Source organism: Euprymna scolopes, chromosome 18 (genome assembly GCF_053919585.1).
Source record: "Euprymna scolopes isolate OS-2025 chromosome 18, ASM5391958v1, whole genome shotgun sequence".
NCBI lineage: Eukaryota > Metazoa > Mollusca > Cephalopoda > Sepiida > Sepiolidae > Euprymna > Euprymna scolopes.
In genome coordinates this window covers 49296434-49314581 of record NC_136499.1, presented here as the reverse complement: position 1 = coordinate 49314581, position 18148 = coordinate 49296434, and the positions used below count along the sequence as shown (strand labels likewise).

Below are 18148 nucleotides of genomic sequence, written 5' to 3'. Positions count from 1 at the left end.
GGCAGCCAACAAACCGGATGCCAAAGATTCGAGTTTCCCCCTCATTTGGGCTCATCAGTTCAAATATGTATAACTGATAAGCCCAATTGAGGACGAAATTCGTCTTAGACTTCCGGTTTGTTGGCTGTCATGACTCTTGTGAGCTGCGACGTTGTTTGACTGTGGAAATATTATATATGTGTGTGTGTGTGTGTGTGTGTGTTTATGGTAAAATATGATTATTTAATTATATTTCATCCTTTATTTATACCAATTCTTTTTATTTATAAAGCTCGGTTTACGTGGAATATAACTACAGAGCTTATACAAATACATGACAAAAAGTCAATATTCCAAATACCAAGATGTTGTTCGTCTTACCGTTTACTTTTTTCACCAAGTTAAAATGTTCAATTCAAGATTAGTTTATTTCTGTCAGCACGTTAACATGTTCAATTTTATACAGCACCTGTTTCATAGTGCAGAAACAATCGTATAATTAATTTATCAGTGTGCGAATATTTTCATCCAAAGAATAAGGACTTAAAAGCATACATAAATTTAAAAATCGGAAGAATAATTGCAATTGTGTTTCATGGTGTTTACACTAACTTTGATTTGTATTTGTTATTATTTTTTTTTCAATCAAAGATGGCGTTAATATCATAAAGCACAATTGCAATTATTCTTTCGATTTTCAAAATTATGTGTTTTTAAGTTTTAATTCTTCGGATGAGTCAGGACGGAAATATTTAAAAATTATGCGATTGGTTCTCCACTATGAGACAGATGCTGTAAAAATTGAACATTTTAACATGCTGACAGAAATAAAGGTTAAAATGAACAACATCTTAGAATTTGGAATATAGATTTTTTGGCATTTATATATATAATATATACTAACCTGGGTAACCGACGTTGCCCGGGTGTTTGGAGGTGTGTGTTGAGAAAAAAAAGGTGTATAGGCAGGCAGGTTCGAATTCGTACCATAAAGGAGGAAAAATGTGAAAAAATGACTTGACGTCTTTGCTGTTGCGCCCATCGCTAAACCGGAAGTGACGAATGTTTAATTAAGGTTAGTCACTCTATGCTGTTTAATTAAGGTTAATCATTTATATATATCTATTAGTCACTCGAAAAAGGGATATGACTTTCGAAAATATCGGCGAAATAAGCGACCCTTCCCTGTAGAAAAGTGTCTTATTAGTGTGCGTAAAAGTGTTTTTACCCAATTTTTTAATATTTGTCGTCCGAAGTATCGACTTCAAATCGATACCGATCTCGTGAAAATCCGTCGCTTCTGTCGAAAGTCTTAGGCAGACATACAAACATACATACATTTAAACAGACAGGTGAGATACATATTATAGATGTATGTACATCAGTTTTAGCACAGCTTTAAGAGAAATAAAAAAATATCATATTGCAATTAATACTGTAGTAGTAGTTGCTGTAGTAGTAGTTGCTGTAGTAGTAGTAACTGTTGTTCTTTTTCATGCACAAATGCTTTTAAGTCCTTCACTTTCCTCGATCTTACAGATTTAGCAGGATCCGTTGGCCTTAACAATCTTCCGTGACAAGCCGCCAGTCTGTCGCCAGTTTTAATTTCCAGCAAAATTTGTACCCATTTATACATCAGACGGTATTTTGAAATAGTCACCCATCTAAGTAATTATTACGGCCAATATTGCTTAACTTTAGTGTGTGTCAAAGTAATTTAGCCATAATATATTTTTGTCACACGGAAACAATTTTCTGTAATCCAGAAATATAATTTTCTGAAACCCGAGATTTGGTGAACGTTTTTTTTTTTGTTTGTTTTTCTTTTTTTTTTTTTTTTTTTTGTTTTGTTTTCGACCACATCTTTCGAAGGATTTTCTCCCGACAGAAGTGTTAGTCGATGTACGAAATGCCTGGCGAAGATAGTAACTGAGGCACCGTTTTATAACAGCTTTTGAAGTGGTGTGTGAGAGCATTATTAAGCATAAAGATTGTGTATTTTTGCTTCTATGTTGCATCTGAATGCAGTGTCATGTAGAATTCCCTTTCGTTGTATGCCAAATGACAGTCACGATCAATTTAATTTGATGCTATTGAATAAAAAAAAAATGAGCTGATCGTTGCATGTTACGATAGGGTGTTCCTAAAGTAATACCTCCTATTTTTTTTTATTCCGCTCGAATGGGTTTGCAAATTGCATTTGTTATGATGACTGAACTTATGTATTTTTAATCTGAAAATTGCTTATTTCTGCTGCAGATATTGACAGTGTGAGACTCTAAAAGACAACACTTGTCATGGGCGTGCGTCAGAAGCAGAGACGCGTCATTGAATTCCTGACAAATGTGCATTAAATATGGTGGAGGCCATGTAAAAATACGTTCTGGAGCACAAAAAATCTCCAGTTTTAATAGTATCACTCTCGTCTTTGTAGCTCTTCAACTTTTTGTGCTAAAAATATAGGAGGCTTTCCTTTTGGAACCACTCTCGTATTATTAAGTGTTCACTGTTTATCGCACCTAGTCATAGGTTAGCTAAACGAATCAGTTTTTATTCTAAAAAAGAAACTTTTGCAATGTTTAAATTTGAATGTTTGCTTGATTTTCGGTAATTTTGTGCAGCATTCATTTGTCGATCTTCTTTGATTCGCCTCATTTGCTTTAAACGTTCCAAAAACTAAAGCTTGGCATTCATGTAAACTTTCAGAAAGTTCTAAGAGTTTTCGCGTAACGTTATTACTTCCCTTCCGAGTTCTAAACTGCAGACGAACGCACACGATCTTCTCCGTGACAGAACTTCTTTAAACCAAAGTTGTGAACGCTCTCGGAAGGTTTCTCGCCGAATATCCTGTTAATATTAATAAGCTATCTCTGCTATAGTAAATAAATTACCAACAAATAAAAAGAATGTCCTGAGTGGAAATCGAAACCGAAATCGAAACCTTGAGATTTTCAGTCAAACGTTCTACCAAATGATTTTTTTTTTTTTTTTACTTGCGGTCACTCTAACATAAGCTTTAATGAGCGTCACAAAAACGGTGAGACAACACCAGGATGATCAGTAATGGTGGAACTTGGACAGGATTTAATTATTAAAGAGGACGACGGAATTACCTTAACATTATGGCGTGACGTCATAGATTCATAATTTATGTCATGCTTCAAAACATGAATTCAAACATAAGCGATAATAATCTATATATTAATAGCATAGTGTGTATGTTATTTATTTTGTGTGCCACGCTTACATTCCGATTGACTATTGTTTAATTATTAGGAACTTCCGTTTCTTGTAATAAATAATTTTACCAAGAATTCTTCATAAGTTTTGATTTCGGTTTCGATTATAGCTGATAACACTCAAGTCATCTATTTTTTTTTATAAATAATTTTACCAAGAATCCCTTATGAGTTTTGGTTTTGGTTTCGATTATACCTGATGACACTCCAGTAATCTATTTCTTTTATAAATAATTATATCAAGAATTCCTCATAAGTTTTTGTTCTGGTTTCGTTACATATAGATACATATATGGATATATTTTTTTATTTCTGAAATTGAAACTTGAAAATATATATAAATAGATATAACATTAACTATATAATAATATATATAAAATTGCAAGAATTAAAATATCATATTTAAGTGTACTTTACGACCAGGCTACCACGGGCGTCCCTAACTTAGATAAATACTTTTGCAGTTTAACAAAAGAGCTACAATAATATCAGAGCATCTCCATTTACGCTGAACATCTGTAGAATGCCAACATCAATATATTACATATGAATGAGTCCCCTGTGGAATTTCCACAGGCCCCGCTAGTAAAAAATAAACAAATGAACCGTTAAAAGTTATCAATAGAGTTGGAATTTTTTTTTTAATAATACAAAACAATTTGTTTTGCTTCAACTAGGTATTAGTAGTAAAACAATTTAATACCTATTTGAAATTAGACTTGTGGGCCCCATAATTCTAGTTAATTTAAAAGCGCCAATGTTATATAATACAACGATCGACATCATTTTCATACTAACCTAATACATATTGCGACACATAATCAAAATATATGGTTATAATTAATTAACGTTCTGTGTTTTAAAGTCAATTTTTATTTACCTTCCTTTACGCGATTCATTTATTTATTGTTAGAAAATTCAAGCATTTCAGTTAGATATCTCCTCGGACGCAGCACTTATCATAACGATCAGAGTGAAGTATCTGTTCTCATTTGTCACATTGGTTAAGCCTGCTGAGGATTAGATCCGTGGAGTCATAAATGTAGGTGATATTTAAAATCAATAAATATGCTAGTATTATCGGCGTTTTTCCAATATAGCAGAATGATGAATAAAAACAAGGTTATTAGTTAACAAGCGAGATGAAATATGTGTTTTTGCTGCTTATAGAGAGAATGTACCGTGCTATTTTTTGATAAGATTTTCAAACTAAATTCAATTTATATGGTATCTTTTGTAATTGTATTGTTATGAAACACCCTACCCTCCCCATCGTAAGAATGGGTTTCGAAATAATAACGTTATTTCAGCACGGTATCTTTTCTGTGTGTTTACCGAGATTTTCCCTATAAATACGTAAATACCTTTTTTTTTTAAATTCCAAAACGTTCCACATTTCGTAATCTAATTATTTACATCATTATACATAATTTTAATCGTCTTTTTGAACATGTCCTCATATCAAATCTTTGCGTTAACTCAATAATATTTTATTCATTAAATATTTATTCCCCCTCTATATCTCTTTCTCTCTCCCTCTATATATCTAAATCAATAGGTGCGAATAATTTGTTTCATTTATACTATTATGGAAAACGAATCAAAGTTATTAGAATCAATAATACAGTATAGTCTTTTAACATGCCTACCTATCTATCTTTCTATCTATCTATCTTTCTATCTATCTAACTTTCTATCATCTATCTATCTGTCTGTCTGTCTAACTTTCTATCTATCTATCTATCTATCTATCTATCTATCTTTCTATCTATCTAACTTTCTATCTATCTATCTATCTGTCCGTATGTCTGTCTGTCTACCTATCTTCTACTTATATATAAAATGCACTTTGTGTGTGTATGTGTGAGAGAGAGAGAAAGAGAGTTTCCTATAGACTCGAAAACGGCTGAATTTGGAGCGAGGCCTATTTTTTTTAATTTTATACACATATACCCTATTTGTATAGGAATGCTATTAGATAGGTTTTGTATCGGAATACATGCGATAATTACCAAAAATCGATAATCAAAGAAATCTGATTAAAGAAGAAACAGTTCAATTTTGGTCAAAGTTAACACTTTTATACAGCCTTCCAACAAGAAGTTTTATCACCACACAAGCAGAATGGCCTATAAAATTAATAAGACAGAGGGGCGTTCAAAATAAACGCTTCTGCTTAGAGTATAATTGGATAATTATACCTGACTTTTGCATTTTAAACTTAATTCAAGTCATTATATATATATATATATATATATATATATATATATATATATATATATATATATATATATGTATATGTATATATATATATTATAAAAAGGTAAACAGTTACATTTGATCGCTCTTGTTATTGAGCACTATCTAACAACATCATTGAGTTCATTGGTTCCTACTTTTGAATACCTGAAGTCTGGATATTATATATATATATATATATATATATATATATATATATATATATATATATATATATATATATATATATATATATATCCTAGCATTAGCTATATATATATATATATATATATATATATATATATATCCTAGCATTAGCTATATATATATATATATATATATATATATATATGTATGTATGTATATGTCAAGCATTAGCTTGAATCAAAACCGAAACCAAACTCTTTGTAAAATTATTTATTAAAAAATAGATGACATGAGTGCTATTAGCTATAATCGAAACCAAAAAGTTATGAAGAATTCTTGGTTAAATTATTTCTTATATTTCTTACAAGAAATCGAAAACAATTAGACGACAGTCACTCGGAAAAAAAAGATGTAAGCGTGACACACAAAATAACGCACACACTATCGTATTAATATATAGTTTAATACAATATATATGTATTTTTAATGCTATTAATCTTGCTTTGTCTTCTTACGTCATCGCTATTTGATGGACGCTTCGTATCATATAATATTTCGGGAAGACATCGTCTTTAGATAGGAGTTCAAATGTTCTGATGAGGGCTGTTGTAAATATCAGCATATTTATAACAGCCCCAGGAACAATTTCATAGAAGTGTACTTTCACTTGCTATTTCTTGCAGTGTGTTTTTTTTTTGTACATAGGGGTCAACACTTATCAAGGCCCGGAAGCCACTCGAGGATAAGGGTTAATGGGTATACATTAGTCATTGTGATTATAGCGTAGTAAACATAAGTAGTAGGAATTTTGTAAATTGGATTACTTAGGGAGACGGTTCATAAAGAACTTGTTTACGTTGGACTTGAAGACAATCATATTGTAGTCAGCTGGAAAGCAGGCAATCGGAAGAGAATTCCACAGGCGTGCAGTTCTAAGGAAGAAGCTTTGTTCATGGAATCTACATTTAGGTTAAGGCACAGATAATGAGTGTGAGAAATTGTTCATAGTGGTTTTGACTAGACGAGTGTTTTCCATGAAAGTCTGGCGAGGGGGGGCTGTAGATTGAAGTTCAGATGAGCACTTGCCATGTGTCTAAATTGTTGTCAACATTCATTTTTCTCCTTTTCATCAAGCGTATTTTCGTACGACTGTTTTGAGTTTCATGTATTTAAAAAAAAATAGCCCCAATTATCACTGTCAATCTAGTATCAATTAGCTTTCGTTATCCGCCCTTGTCTAGGATTACTTTCATTTCCATAAATAATTTACGTGATTTTGAAATGTTAAAAATATATTACGTTCTATTAAACAAAATGTGAAAAATCGACTAACAAAGGGAAATATCTGTGTTTGTGAATACATCGTTAAATTTCTGATTTTGTTTTAGATAGGGATAAATTAGTTGGATTACTCGTGCTACTGTTTTCATCTAGAGTGTTATTCTGACAACAGGTTATCTCGCTGAACTCGGGAATTTTTACGTCGAACTCGGGAATCTTAACACTTCTAACTGGTCATGGCTGGATAAATGAAAAAACAAAGCCCCGTTGAAATTTCTTGCAGATTCCAGAATTCAATAGAAAGGTTCCCAAGTTCGACAGGATCCACCTGAAATAAATCGTAGACTCCTTCGGCCGAAACGTTGTGAAGATAACCCTCAAGATGAAAACAGTAGTCCGAATAATACAAATAATACAAATACACTGTTACAATGTTTTAAGGTAAAAAAAAAAAACGCATAAGCAAAACGAAGTAACTCTGTATTGACGCATACAAAATTAGCTTTCGTTTATTTTGTTTTTTTCTTCTTTGTTTTCTTTTAAATGACATCACTTTTAAAATGATTCCGGTTTGGTACAAAAATTTTCAAACAAATTAAGTTGAATCATATTTTTCTTTGCTAAGAACATACATTTACTTTGCACAAACAAAAGCTGGCGAAAATATTGGTGAAAGTTATTGATGACCAAAGTCCATTATATAGATTGACAAAGCTAGTGTTTAAAGGAGCTGGAGACTTATGCTTACGTTGCCCACCTATCGCTATGCAAATCTGTTATCCATGCCTGAACCTGTACTGTTGTCACTTGTTTGCTATTTGTCATCTGGTTTGTCACACCTTTGTCTTTTCGGTACGAATGCTTTCACAGCGCACGCGACAGGCATGCGCTGCCCGTGTCTAGTGATTAGATTTCATGCATTCACATCGTTTATTTGAACGCACGGCAAAACTGCAGAATAGTAAACAGTCGAGAAATCATAAAAAAAAAACAAACTTTATACTGGAAATAGAGTAAAAAAAAATACGTACCCTACATTTACCTCTAAGTCAGTAATGGCTAGCTACTCTGATTTGTGGTTCGGTGGCTATCTGAAAAATACATCAACGACAATTCATTTTTTCGCTATGTCTACTTTAGGAAAGCAAATTTGGAAATAGATCGTCCAATCAGTTTTCACGCTTTAAACGTATATTGGACGATAGAGAAATTAATTCTACCGAATTTCCTAGAAATTATTTGTTGTTATTTTTTCATTCATTTCTCGACTGTTAATAATTCTGCAACTTTACTGAACGCACATTGTCTCATTTTATGTACAGCAAGGCACACCTACTAACACATTTATTTGTTGTTAGCTGCAAACATTTGTCAAAAGATTCCAAACTATAAATTTTCTATAAAAAAGGCGTAAAATAATTGGGAATTACGAAGCTTCTCCAATGCACGAAATATTTTTTTTTTTTGCTTTAATTTTTTGTTTTTGTTTCGAGATGAGCAATAAAGGCTGACATTTTAATTAGACAAGTCTTTCAGTTGGAAGATAGAATCTGATCTCGAAAAATTTAGAGTGAAGTGAAAAAAAACAAACAAACTTGAATTAAAAAGGCTTATAATTTTCAATTATTTTCATATTTTTAGCCTAAAAATGGTTCCAACTGAATCGCTTGTCTCTTTTAAAAAGAAACGTGTCTTCAAATACAGAAAACGATTAATTGTAAATTGCGCACGAAATTATATCAAATCGAGGAAAAATATCATGCGTCATGTAATTATAATTTATTATTATTATTATTATTATTATTATTATTATTATTATTATTATTATTATTATTATCATTATTATTATTTTTATTATTATTATTATTATTATTATTATTATTATCATTATTATTATTATTATTATTATCATTATTATCATTATTATTATTATTATTATCATTATTATTATTATTATTATCATTATTATTATTATTATTATTATACTTATTATTATTATTATTATTATTATTATTATTATTCTACTTATTATTATCATCATCATCATCATTATTATAATTATTATTATTCTACTTTTTATTATTATTATTATTATTTTAATTCAATAAGAAATTTAAAAACATGCCATCATTCATCATAGACCACATTCTATCGGTTAACGATTCACAAGTTTGTAAATTTAGTCAATATAACAAACTACGGATTTGAATCTAGAAATTCTTGCTAAGATTCTCTAGAAATTGTTGACAACAATAATATTATTTATACAAATATAATAAATATAAATATATAAATTGGAAATATTTTAAACAATTATAAAATATCTATTTAGATTTTATTATATATATATATATATATATATATATATATATATATATATATATATATATATATATATATATAAGCACATATGCATGTACATATATATAATATATATATATACGTTGTATGGATTGGTTTCCTAGATGTAAATTCAATGAAACTCGCGTGAGTATTAAGAGCGCTCACTTCAGGACAGAGCTGATCTATAGTCTAGTATACAAACATTATTGCATACATATGTGCATACATGTTTCAGTGGAGTCTCAATATATGTAACCAACAATGTTTGTATAATTAAAAGACTATATATGCATAATATGTGTATATATACATAATACATATATATATGTATGTATATATATATAATTATAATATTGAATATAGTAAGTTATGAAAACATATATATGACAATTAACTACACAGAATTTACCACGTTTCATCCTTGTAAAGATTTGTTCAGCATTTTAGCCTGAAGAGTCTTTATAGAAATGAAACGCGGAAAATTCTGTGTAGCTTAATTGCCATATATATTTTAACTTACTATCAAGCCTTACTCAGTGGAAGTATGCCTGAAAGTATTCTGTACCTTTACAAGACCAGCATTCGCCCATCATGGAGTATTGTTGTCACATTTGTGCTGGGGCATCCGTTATTAGTCTCTCGCTCTTAGACAGGATTTAAAAGACAGTCACCAACCTGATAGGTCCTGAACTGTCATCTAAGCTTCAGTCTCTGTCCCATCGATGAAATGTTACATCCCTCTGCCTGTTCTACAAGTATTTTAATGGTGAATACTCCGAGAAAGTACAAGCCCTTGTGTGCGCTCTGCGTAAATAACCCCGACAACCCCAACAAGTGGCAAAATCTCACCCTAATAGAGTAGAGATCCCTAGAGATCTAGGAAGGCCTTCTATTCTAATAGTTTCTTCCTCAGAACTGCTAGACTTTGGAATTCCCTTTCGGGTTCCGTCGTTCCCAAATGTACTGACATGCAGAAGTTTAAGTGTAATGTGAAAAAAACATCTTGCTACTGAACTCCTTCCATAGTATCCCCGACAATAGACCCTTACATAAAAGTTGCACTATGCCTTGGGTGAGGGTGAAAATGGAATAAAAAATAGATACATAAAATTCTATACTATTTTATAAACTTTCATGTTCATATATAAAATTATATTAAAGTAGTAAACATTTGCAATCAGTGCCGATTCTGTTTCTGATTTGAACCTGCCTTCATTAAAGGAAATGATAAAACATTTTAAAAATATAAGCTTTAAACTTAAATAATCTCACATAAAATACGCCTAGAAATTATATATATATATATATATATATATATATATATATATATATATATATAATCATATAACATCAAGTAAAATCCATTTGATTTGATGTTATATCACTCTTTATATCTATTCTATATAAAATACTACAGTTAAAACATGCTAAGCTTAAATGTAAAGTCATGGAACATTCGTGGTGTTATAATTTGAAAATGAAAAATTATATTGATAAAATAAACAAAATTGTACTTACAATATTTTATTTGCAACTGCAGCTTTTGTACAATAAATGCTATTTATTTGTTGATATTGAAAAATGAAACATATAAATGCAAAAAATAATATAAACAATGTAACAGCATACAGACAAAGCAAAGAAGTAGGATGGAAAGAGTTGCATCATTTACTGTTAATATTTTTATCTAATATTTTTTTCAACAATTTGTAATAGTCTATTATCAACAGCTGATATGCTGCGTGTAACAATATTTACTGCTTGCCAGTGTTCATACTTGCTATGATGAGCTAACATTTAAATAAATAAAGGTACTCTATAGGTTCTCAATATGATTTTAGTCACAACCACTGAGTGACTGGTTAATTTAAATATCCCCCCAACAAATCCTATTCTTGTAACTGCGTTTTACTGAACTTTGAAGCATGACTTTTTGCATTATCTTGCATAAATATCAGCGATTTACGCTTGGTCGAATTGTTGGTTATCAAACTCTTCAAAGAGAGTTTGTCATAGAAAATCACAGTAACTGTTAAAATTCATTTTCATGTTCTCGACTTTAAAAGTGTCCACAAGTTCACTGTTAACAAGACATACCGATATCGTGATGCCACCTACACTTTTTACCGTTTAAGAAATTGTCTTGTATCTCTTACCGATCCTATCTCGCATTTACAAATCAAGTCCATCAAGATGGAACCTCGACTCGTTTGTCAACAAGGCGTTCCTAAAATCATTTTTGATGTATGTTTTAGTTGACTGAACTTGATTTCGTTTTGTTTCTTAGTTAATGTGTGTTTTTTGATTCGAGTCAATTTTCTTAATGCTTGTACATGGTTTCTCTTGAAACTATACGAAGTGAAGCGACCCGAAATATCAATAACGGCCATCTTGCGTATTTACCAATTAAAGCGACTTCCGGTTTTGAAAATCGTTTGAAGTAAGGATGTAATTTACTGCGAAGATCCCGACGAAAATATAGGATAACATATAAGAATATCCGAAAACTTGTTATTTTCATTGAAAATTGTTTACTTATAGAAAACTTTATATGTTTATTCACAGAAAATATTTAAAGAAATAATACTAAAAGTAAAATATATTTTTTGAAATATAATAAATACAAAATTAAATAAATGGAGATAAAAATTACTGAATAAAAATAATAGTTATTTAAAATAATTTAAAAAATATTAATTTTTCACTTATACTTAATTAAATTAAATGAAATAATAAAAAAGTACATTTGATTAAATATAATAAAAAAATGGAGACGGCACTAAATCTATGAGGGTTTAAGCGGCTTCCTCTAAAGAAGGAAGTTGCATGGGATTATGAAATTCACAAGCGGCTCCCCAGGCGCATGTATATCCGTGTTAGGGAAGATGACAACGTTAGGATTTTGTAACTCTTAAGGTGGGTGTTGACATCCTCCTACATACAGCGCCTAGAATTCCCAAATTGGTCACCCATTTGGTCAGTACCAAATCTAATCAAACTACATCATAAATTACGTCGTAACAGATTAAGCAAAGTGACGTAGTATGATGGTGTCTACAGATTAAGTAATACTATTTACTTCAGACAAAATTCAATAACCGGAAGTTGCTTGGATCAGTAATTACGCAAGATTGCCGAATAAACAACTAGAATGTGGAGTTCTTATGTTTTCTCTTCAGATATGTGACAGATCACGATTTGGTAAAGTCTTGAATTCAACTTGAGGCGTCTTTGTTCTCGCGTGAATTGTATTTTGTTATAACTTCTTTGTTCGATTATCTCTTTTTAGATCGTTTGAAATTTAAAATAAAAACTTTCCTTTACGAATTTCTTTTCCATCGCTTGTTCATTCCTTTTTGTGAATCATTAAACATAATTTTAGCATTTGCAAATAATCTAGATAATGAAAAGTGCATTAATTACAAAAGTTTATAGAATTTCTGTCTGACATGAAAAATTATGGGTTAATTCCTACTAGACATTATCCTCGAGTGTTTAAAGATTCTCTGCGCAAAGGGGTTTGTCAGAACAACCTTGCATGACGATACTTTTCCTTATAAGTAAATCCTGACCAAATATTCAAAATATATTTTGGTATAGCAAAAAAAAAAAAAAAAAACATGCTGGAAAGGAAAAAAGAAATAGAAAATAGGCAAAATCAAATATACATATATTTGATACTATACTAGATTAACGGGTATATATAATGCGTTAAAGAGATAAATGCCCTTGCCATGCACAGTTCATGTCACCATTGAACAAGGTGTATCACCTGTTAGCCTCTTTCTGATAGTCTTGAGAATTATCATACAGGAGGTGTTATAGATTGAGTTCCTTCAGCCGTAGCGAATACTTACAACTAAGAAAGAGTGGCACTGTTTAAAAACCAAACCGGATAGGAGACCGGGCGTCTTGTATGGCAATCTTCTAGTGATAGTGTCATAACAGAAAGCACCTGTTTCCAATTTGTCATAAGCCAGAATAAAACTAGTTAGGCTCAGTAAACTGCCATGAGAATGCTCATGTCAATGCACAATCTGGTCTAATCGGAGATAGCGGGACATAATGCTGGCACAATGCTATTTTGGTTTCGATTGTTTGTGTGCGTTAGCAGAACCTGCTACCGAGTCATGGTATAAATATATCTTCTTTTATCTTCATATCCATTTTCTCTCATTCATGGTAAGATGAAGACTATAGCCTAATACAGTTTGCTAAAGATGTTATACAGAGGGATCGGAATGGTCATTGCTGTCTATGCCTCTGCGTTGGACGATATAAGGATTCAGAGAATAATCGCAATCTTAATAGATCCTGCTCTGTCAACCAAACTCCAGCCCCTGTCCCATCGACGAAATGTTGCATCCCTGCGCCTATTTTACAAGTATTTTAAATGTGATGTACCCCCTCGACGACAATACCCCCGACAAACCCGATTAGCAGCAACATCTCACTCCTGCACAGTAGAGATCCCGAGATGTCGACAAAACCTTTTACTTTAATAGGTTCTCCCCTCGAGCTGCTAGACTTTGGAAGCCTCTCCCGGGTTCCTGCTTCCCTGTTTGCGCTGACATGCAGACGTTAAAGTGTAATGTGAACAGACGTCTTGCTGCTAAACTCCCTACATAGTGTCCCTGCAAATTATAACCAAATATTAGCCCCGTAATATTGTGGCTTGTTTGGAGTGAAATAGCAATAAAGTTTTAAAAAAATAAAAGAAAGATTGAAGTCATAATCTAAACAAAAATGACGCTCAATAGAAATTATGACAACTGCACTGTTTATGCTGTTGTAGTATTAACCTAGAAGATCGATGTGGCAATGTAAAACCGAAATAGCGTTTAACTGAGATTGATAAATGCAGTTTCAAATATGTTTTCATTCACCTCAAACAAGGTAATTACCACTGAGACGTAAGATGCTACTATGAATTAGTAGCCATACCTACAGGGGCATCCCAAGTAAGGGAGTTGTGCAGCAAAATGTTAATTCACATTACATTTAAATCTCTGCATGTTGATACAGTCACGGAAACATGGAAGGAGCAGAGAAGGAATTTCAAAAGCTAACAGCTTGGAAGAAAAAAGCCCTTACAGTAAATAGAAAGTCTTACAGGTTCTGAGTATCTCCATAGTGAAGAGGAAGAATTTTCTGAATGACGAATCGGTCGAGCATATTGATGTCGAGGGTGGGTAGACACCAAATTAAGTACTTCATTGGAGTTCATTTCATTAAAAGTACTTGTGAAAGAAGCGCGTGGATGCAACATTGTAGCGATGTGACAATTTTAGTACTAATTTATAACACCGCAAATAATCTAACAGTAATAGCGTTTCATCTACATTGAGAAATATACTCCTTATGCTTTTACAATGTACTCCTTATGCTCTTACAGTGTTAATGTATGAGATCCAAATCATAATCTAAGCTTAGCGCTCAAATCGAAATCACGACATATATATACCTCTTATTTCGTCGTAGGTCTAAGTTATAAAATGAAAGTCATAATCTAAGATGTGTGTTTTTTTAATGAATTAATTACAATGTGTTAACTCGTTGTAAAGAAAGTGTGTTTGTTCTTTTCAACAGATGAACCGAACACACTCCCAGAAGCCAACGTGGCAACAGATGAACCTGGTAAGATACACATCAATCTCATTCACCCACACGTTTTGTTTTTATATTTCTAAATATTTTCCTTTTGAATTCGTTTCGCAACTATGACAGTCGATTAATACACACATCGAACTTCTAAAGCTTGAATTCGTTTCACAACTACGGCATTTGATTTACACACACGTCGAACTTCTAATCGCACTGATGCAGTTGATACACACTGTCCTCGATCTTCTGAACATACTCCTTTTATTGTCCAAGCGTTCGTCATCAGCCAATCGGCGTCCAGAAAAACAGTCACGTGAGGGGTGACGTCATCGCTCAATAATCTTACAAAAACCACAGCCGCCATTTTTAATTTATGCCCTCCCTGTGATCCTCCCAGCAGGTAAGACAACACGCGCAGACACGTGGTCGCTTTCTTCCTTCATTCTGTTCGACTTTACACCTTTTAATATGAATATGCAAAGATTATTTTAAAGTCGTTGTGATCATCATGCAATGATTCCTTGCCATCTTGTTCGATCTTAGTGTCTTGTCTTATCACTATGTTGATCCGTGTACAACCTAGCGTCCGCATCGTTTTACCAATCGTCACCAAACTTAGTAAAAATATGGGTCATTTTCTAACTTTAAATTTATTTTAATTCTATTAAATGGAAGTCTCCGTTCAGTTTCGAAAGACAAGGGATACCCACGATAAGGGTAGCTGCGCGTATAATTATGTAGCAAGGGTTGCGCAATCCCAACCTCACCTCTCCTGAATGTGCACTGCTTGAGTCCAGTGGTAAGGAAAAGTCCAGAACGACTGGAAACAGTACCGAGATATGCGGAGAACAGATACAGCATTTAGTATTCCCAAATCGTCACCCATTTTAGTACTAACCAGACTCAACGTTGCTCACCATCGGTGATCTAAAGGGAATAGGTGTCAACGTGACTATGCCGTATATAATAGAATCAATTGTATTAAGATATCTAATAATTAGGGCTATGGGGAGAGAATATTTTTATCATTGTTTTAACTCTCGAATATATATCCGACACAGTTAACTGAGAACCACATCACTCTTTATAAAATTATATAAGACATTAACTGATATATACTCGAGAGTCAAAATAATGAAAAGAATATTATCTTGTGATAGCACTACTAATAATACATCTAGATCAAAGATGAAGTTCAAGGTCACTAAAAAATGAAAAATTACATTTTGGTGATGCCTTCGTAGAAACTCGTTACATATTCTAACCCAGTGGTTCTCAGCCTTTTTTTACTCATGGACCCCTTTTCCCTTCTTTTTATCTTGGTGGACCCCTTCATAACTATTGGTCATAAGACAATCTTCTATTTTTCACTAATATAAATTTTTTTGAGGTTTTAATAATCAAAGAAATATTATATAATTAAGCTTTATTTTTAAATGAATACTAACTTAATGCAAATAAAGTATTCTACAACAACTATAATAAATATGATAATAATGATAATAAGTAATAATAATAATCTAAATTAGAGTGATAATAATTCTTTACCAATATCTTGTATTGTATTTTGTTATGTTTTGCCTGTGGACCCCCAGAAATATTCCATGGATCCCTAGGGTCCATGTGGACCCCGGTTGAGAACTCCTGTTCTAACCAATAACGTCCTACATTGTATATGATCTTTTTATTTTTGACCTTGGTACTGAAAGGTTCGGTTAAGGTGTAAATTTTGACGAAAATGAACCTTCTGATTTTTCATGAATTTGATGCATGGAATCGATGCACTTTCATAAAAGTTACCACCATGAAGAATTCCAGTCTGATCTGTTAATTAATTTTTAATTATCAATGTTCACATGATATAATTTCCGGAATACTTCATACAATATAAAGAAAAAAAAGGCCCAGGAAAAACTTTTACCCATCTTTACGTTGTCAGGCCAAGGTATGAAGTCTCACAAGTAATTTATGTTTCCTTTGTGCTATGATTCATTTAATCTCATAGTATCATTACATTCTTACGACAATCTCCTGATAAATCCTACCTCAAAGATTTGAGCAGGGGAGAAAGATACCATCTTACCGCCCTTAGCTATGTCTGTCAGGCTATCAATTAATCTATATATATATATATATATATATATATATATATATATATATATATATATATACTATTAAAACATTTTGGATCTTTGGTTCTTTGATTGTCCCCATGCAGAATGTATGACGTCATCATTTGTGACGTCATCAATGAAATAGGATGGCGTTACTATGGCGTCATCCATTAAAACAGAGAGATGGGAGCGAATCAAATAAAAAAAAACATTGACCCAACGGGTCACGTTTATTTAGCATTTAGAAATAGTAGAAAACGACGCTGGGTTTATTTTTGGTAGTCTCGTAATTCTCACTGCGCTTATTTTGTTCTTTAGTTCTCACATTCTATGCGAGATTTTCTGCCAAATGGCGAAGAGTTGCTGTTTTTTTTTGGTTGAAATCTATTTGACATTTATCGTTGACTAGCTTTGGACTCTATGGTATTTTTAGCTTCTTACATTACGTGGCTTCAAGCTTTGTATAAAGCGATTTTCATTTTAAAAAAATAAAAATTTTTTCCATCTTTTCATTTGCAGAGTTCCCTCCGGATAGCTGTATTACTGCTGATGCTGTACACAAAAACGGAACAACATGGCATCCGGTCCTTACCCCATTTGGCCCTCTTTTATGTGTGATTTGCAATTGTATAGTACGTATTTAAAGAATATTTACATTTTTCTTTTAGAATTAAATAGAAAGCATCAATTGAAAGTAACCTATATCTCGTAGACCAAACTTGACTGTGTAGAAATATTTGTTGAGGGAAACATTTTATTTCATTAAAAATATATAGCATTTAACGGAAAAGCCTTTAATACATGTTTTAACTTCATATTGTTGCGTTGCTGTATCATAAAGGGGATCGTGTGTGTTATATCTAATCAGAGTTAACGTTGTATGATCGTCTAGTGGTCAGTCTATTAAATGGTATGTTCATATGGCGTTGTGTGTGTGTGTGTGTGTGTGTGTGTGTGTGGTACATGTATTTTTCGACATACCTTCATACGTGTTTGGATGTTGGTCTACCTGGAATCACTTTGTGTCTTGGAGGGAGACTGATACCTGTTCGGACGAAGATTCAATCACTGCAAGACAAGGAATTGGTTTTATACTTTATTTCACTTTCCAGATGTCTCGCAGAAGGATGGAAAGTGAATCTTTGGTTTGCGTGGTACACGTTAACGTCCCTCCCCCGAGTGAAGGGGAACAGACGTCTGTGA

At 32.3% G+C, this 18148-nt stretch overlaps 1 protein-coding gene across 4 annotated transcripts in view; it reads left to right on the top strand.

Annotated features, from left to right (window-relative positions):
• The window catches only part of LOC145297615 (chordin-like protein 2), a 126036-nt gene that overhangs the window by 94774 nt on the left and 13114 nt on the right, over positions 1–18148 (top strand). For all 4 annotated transcript variants that reach the window (XM_080143685.1, XM_080143684.1, XM_080143681.1 and 1 more), the window contains exons 7-8: positions 14817–14864; positions 17465–17577. In XM_080143685.1, coding sequence (XP_079999811.1) covers positions 14817–14864; positions 17465–17577 — 161 coding nt within the window. The remainder of the gene's footprint in view (positions 1–14816; positions 14865–17464; positions 17578–18148) is intronic.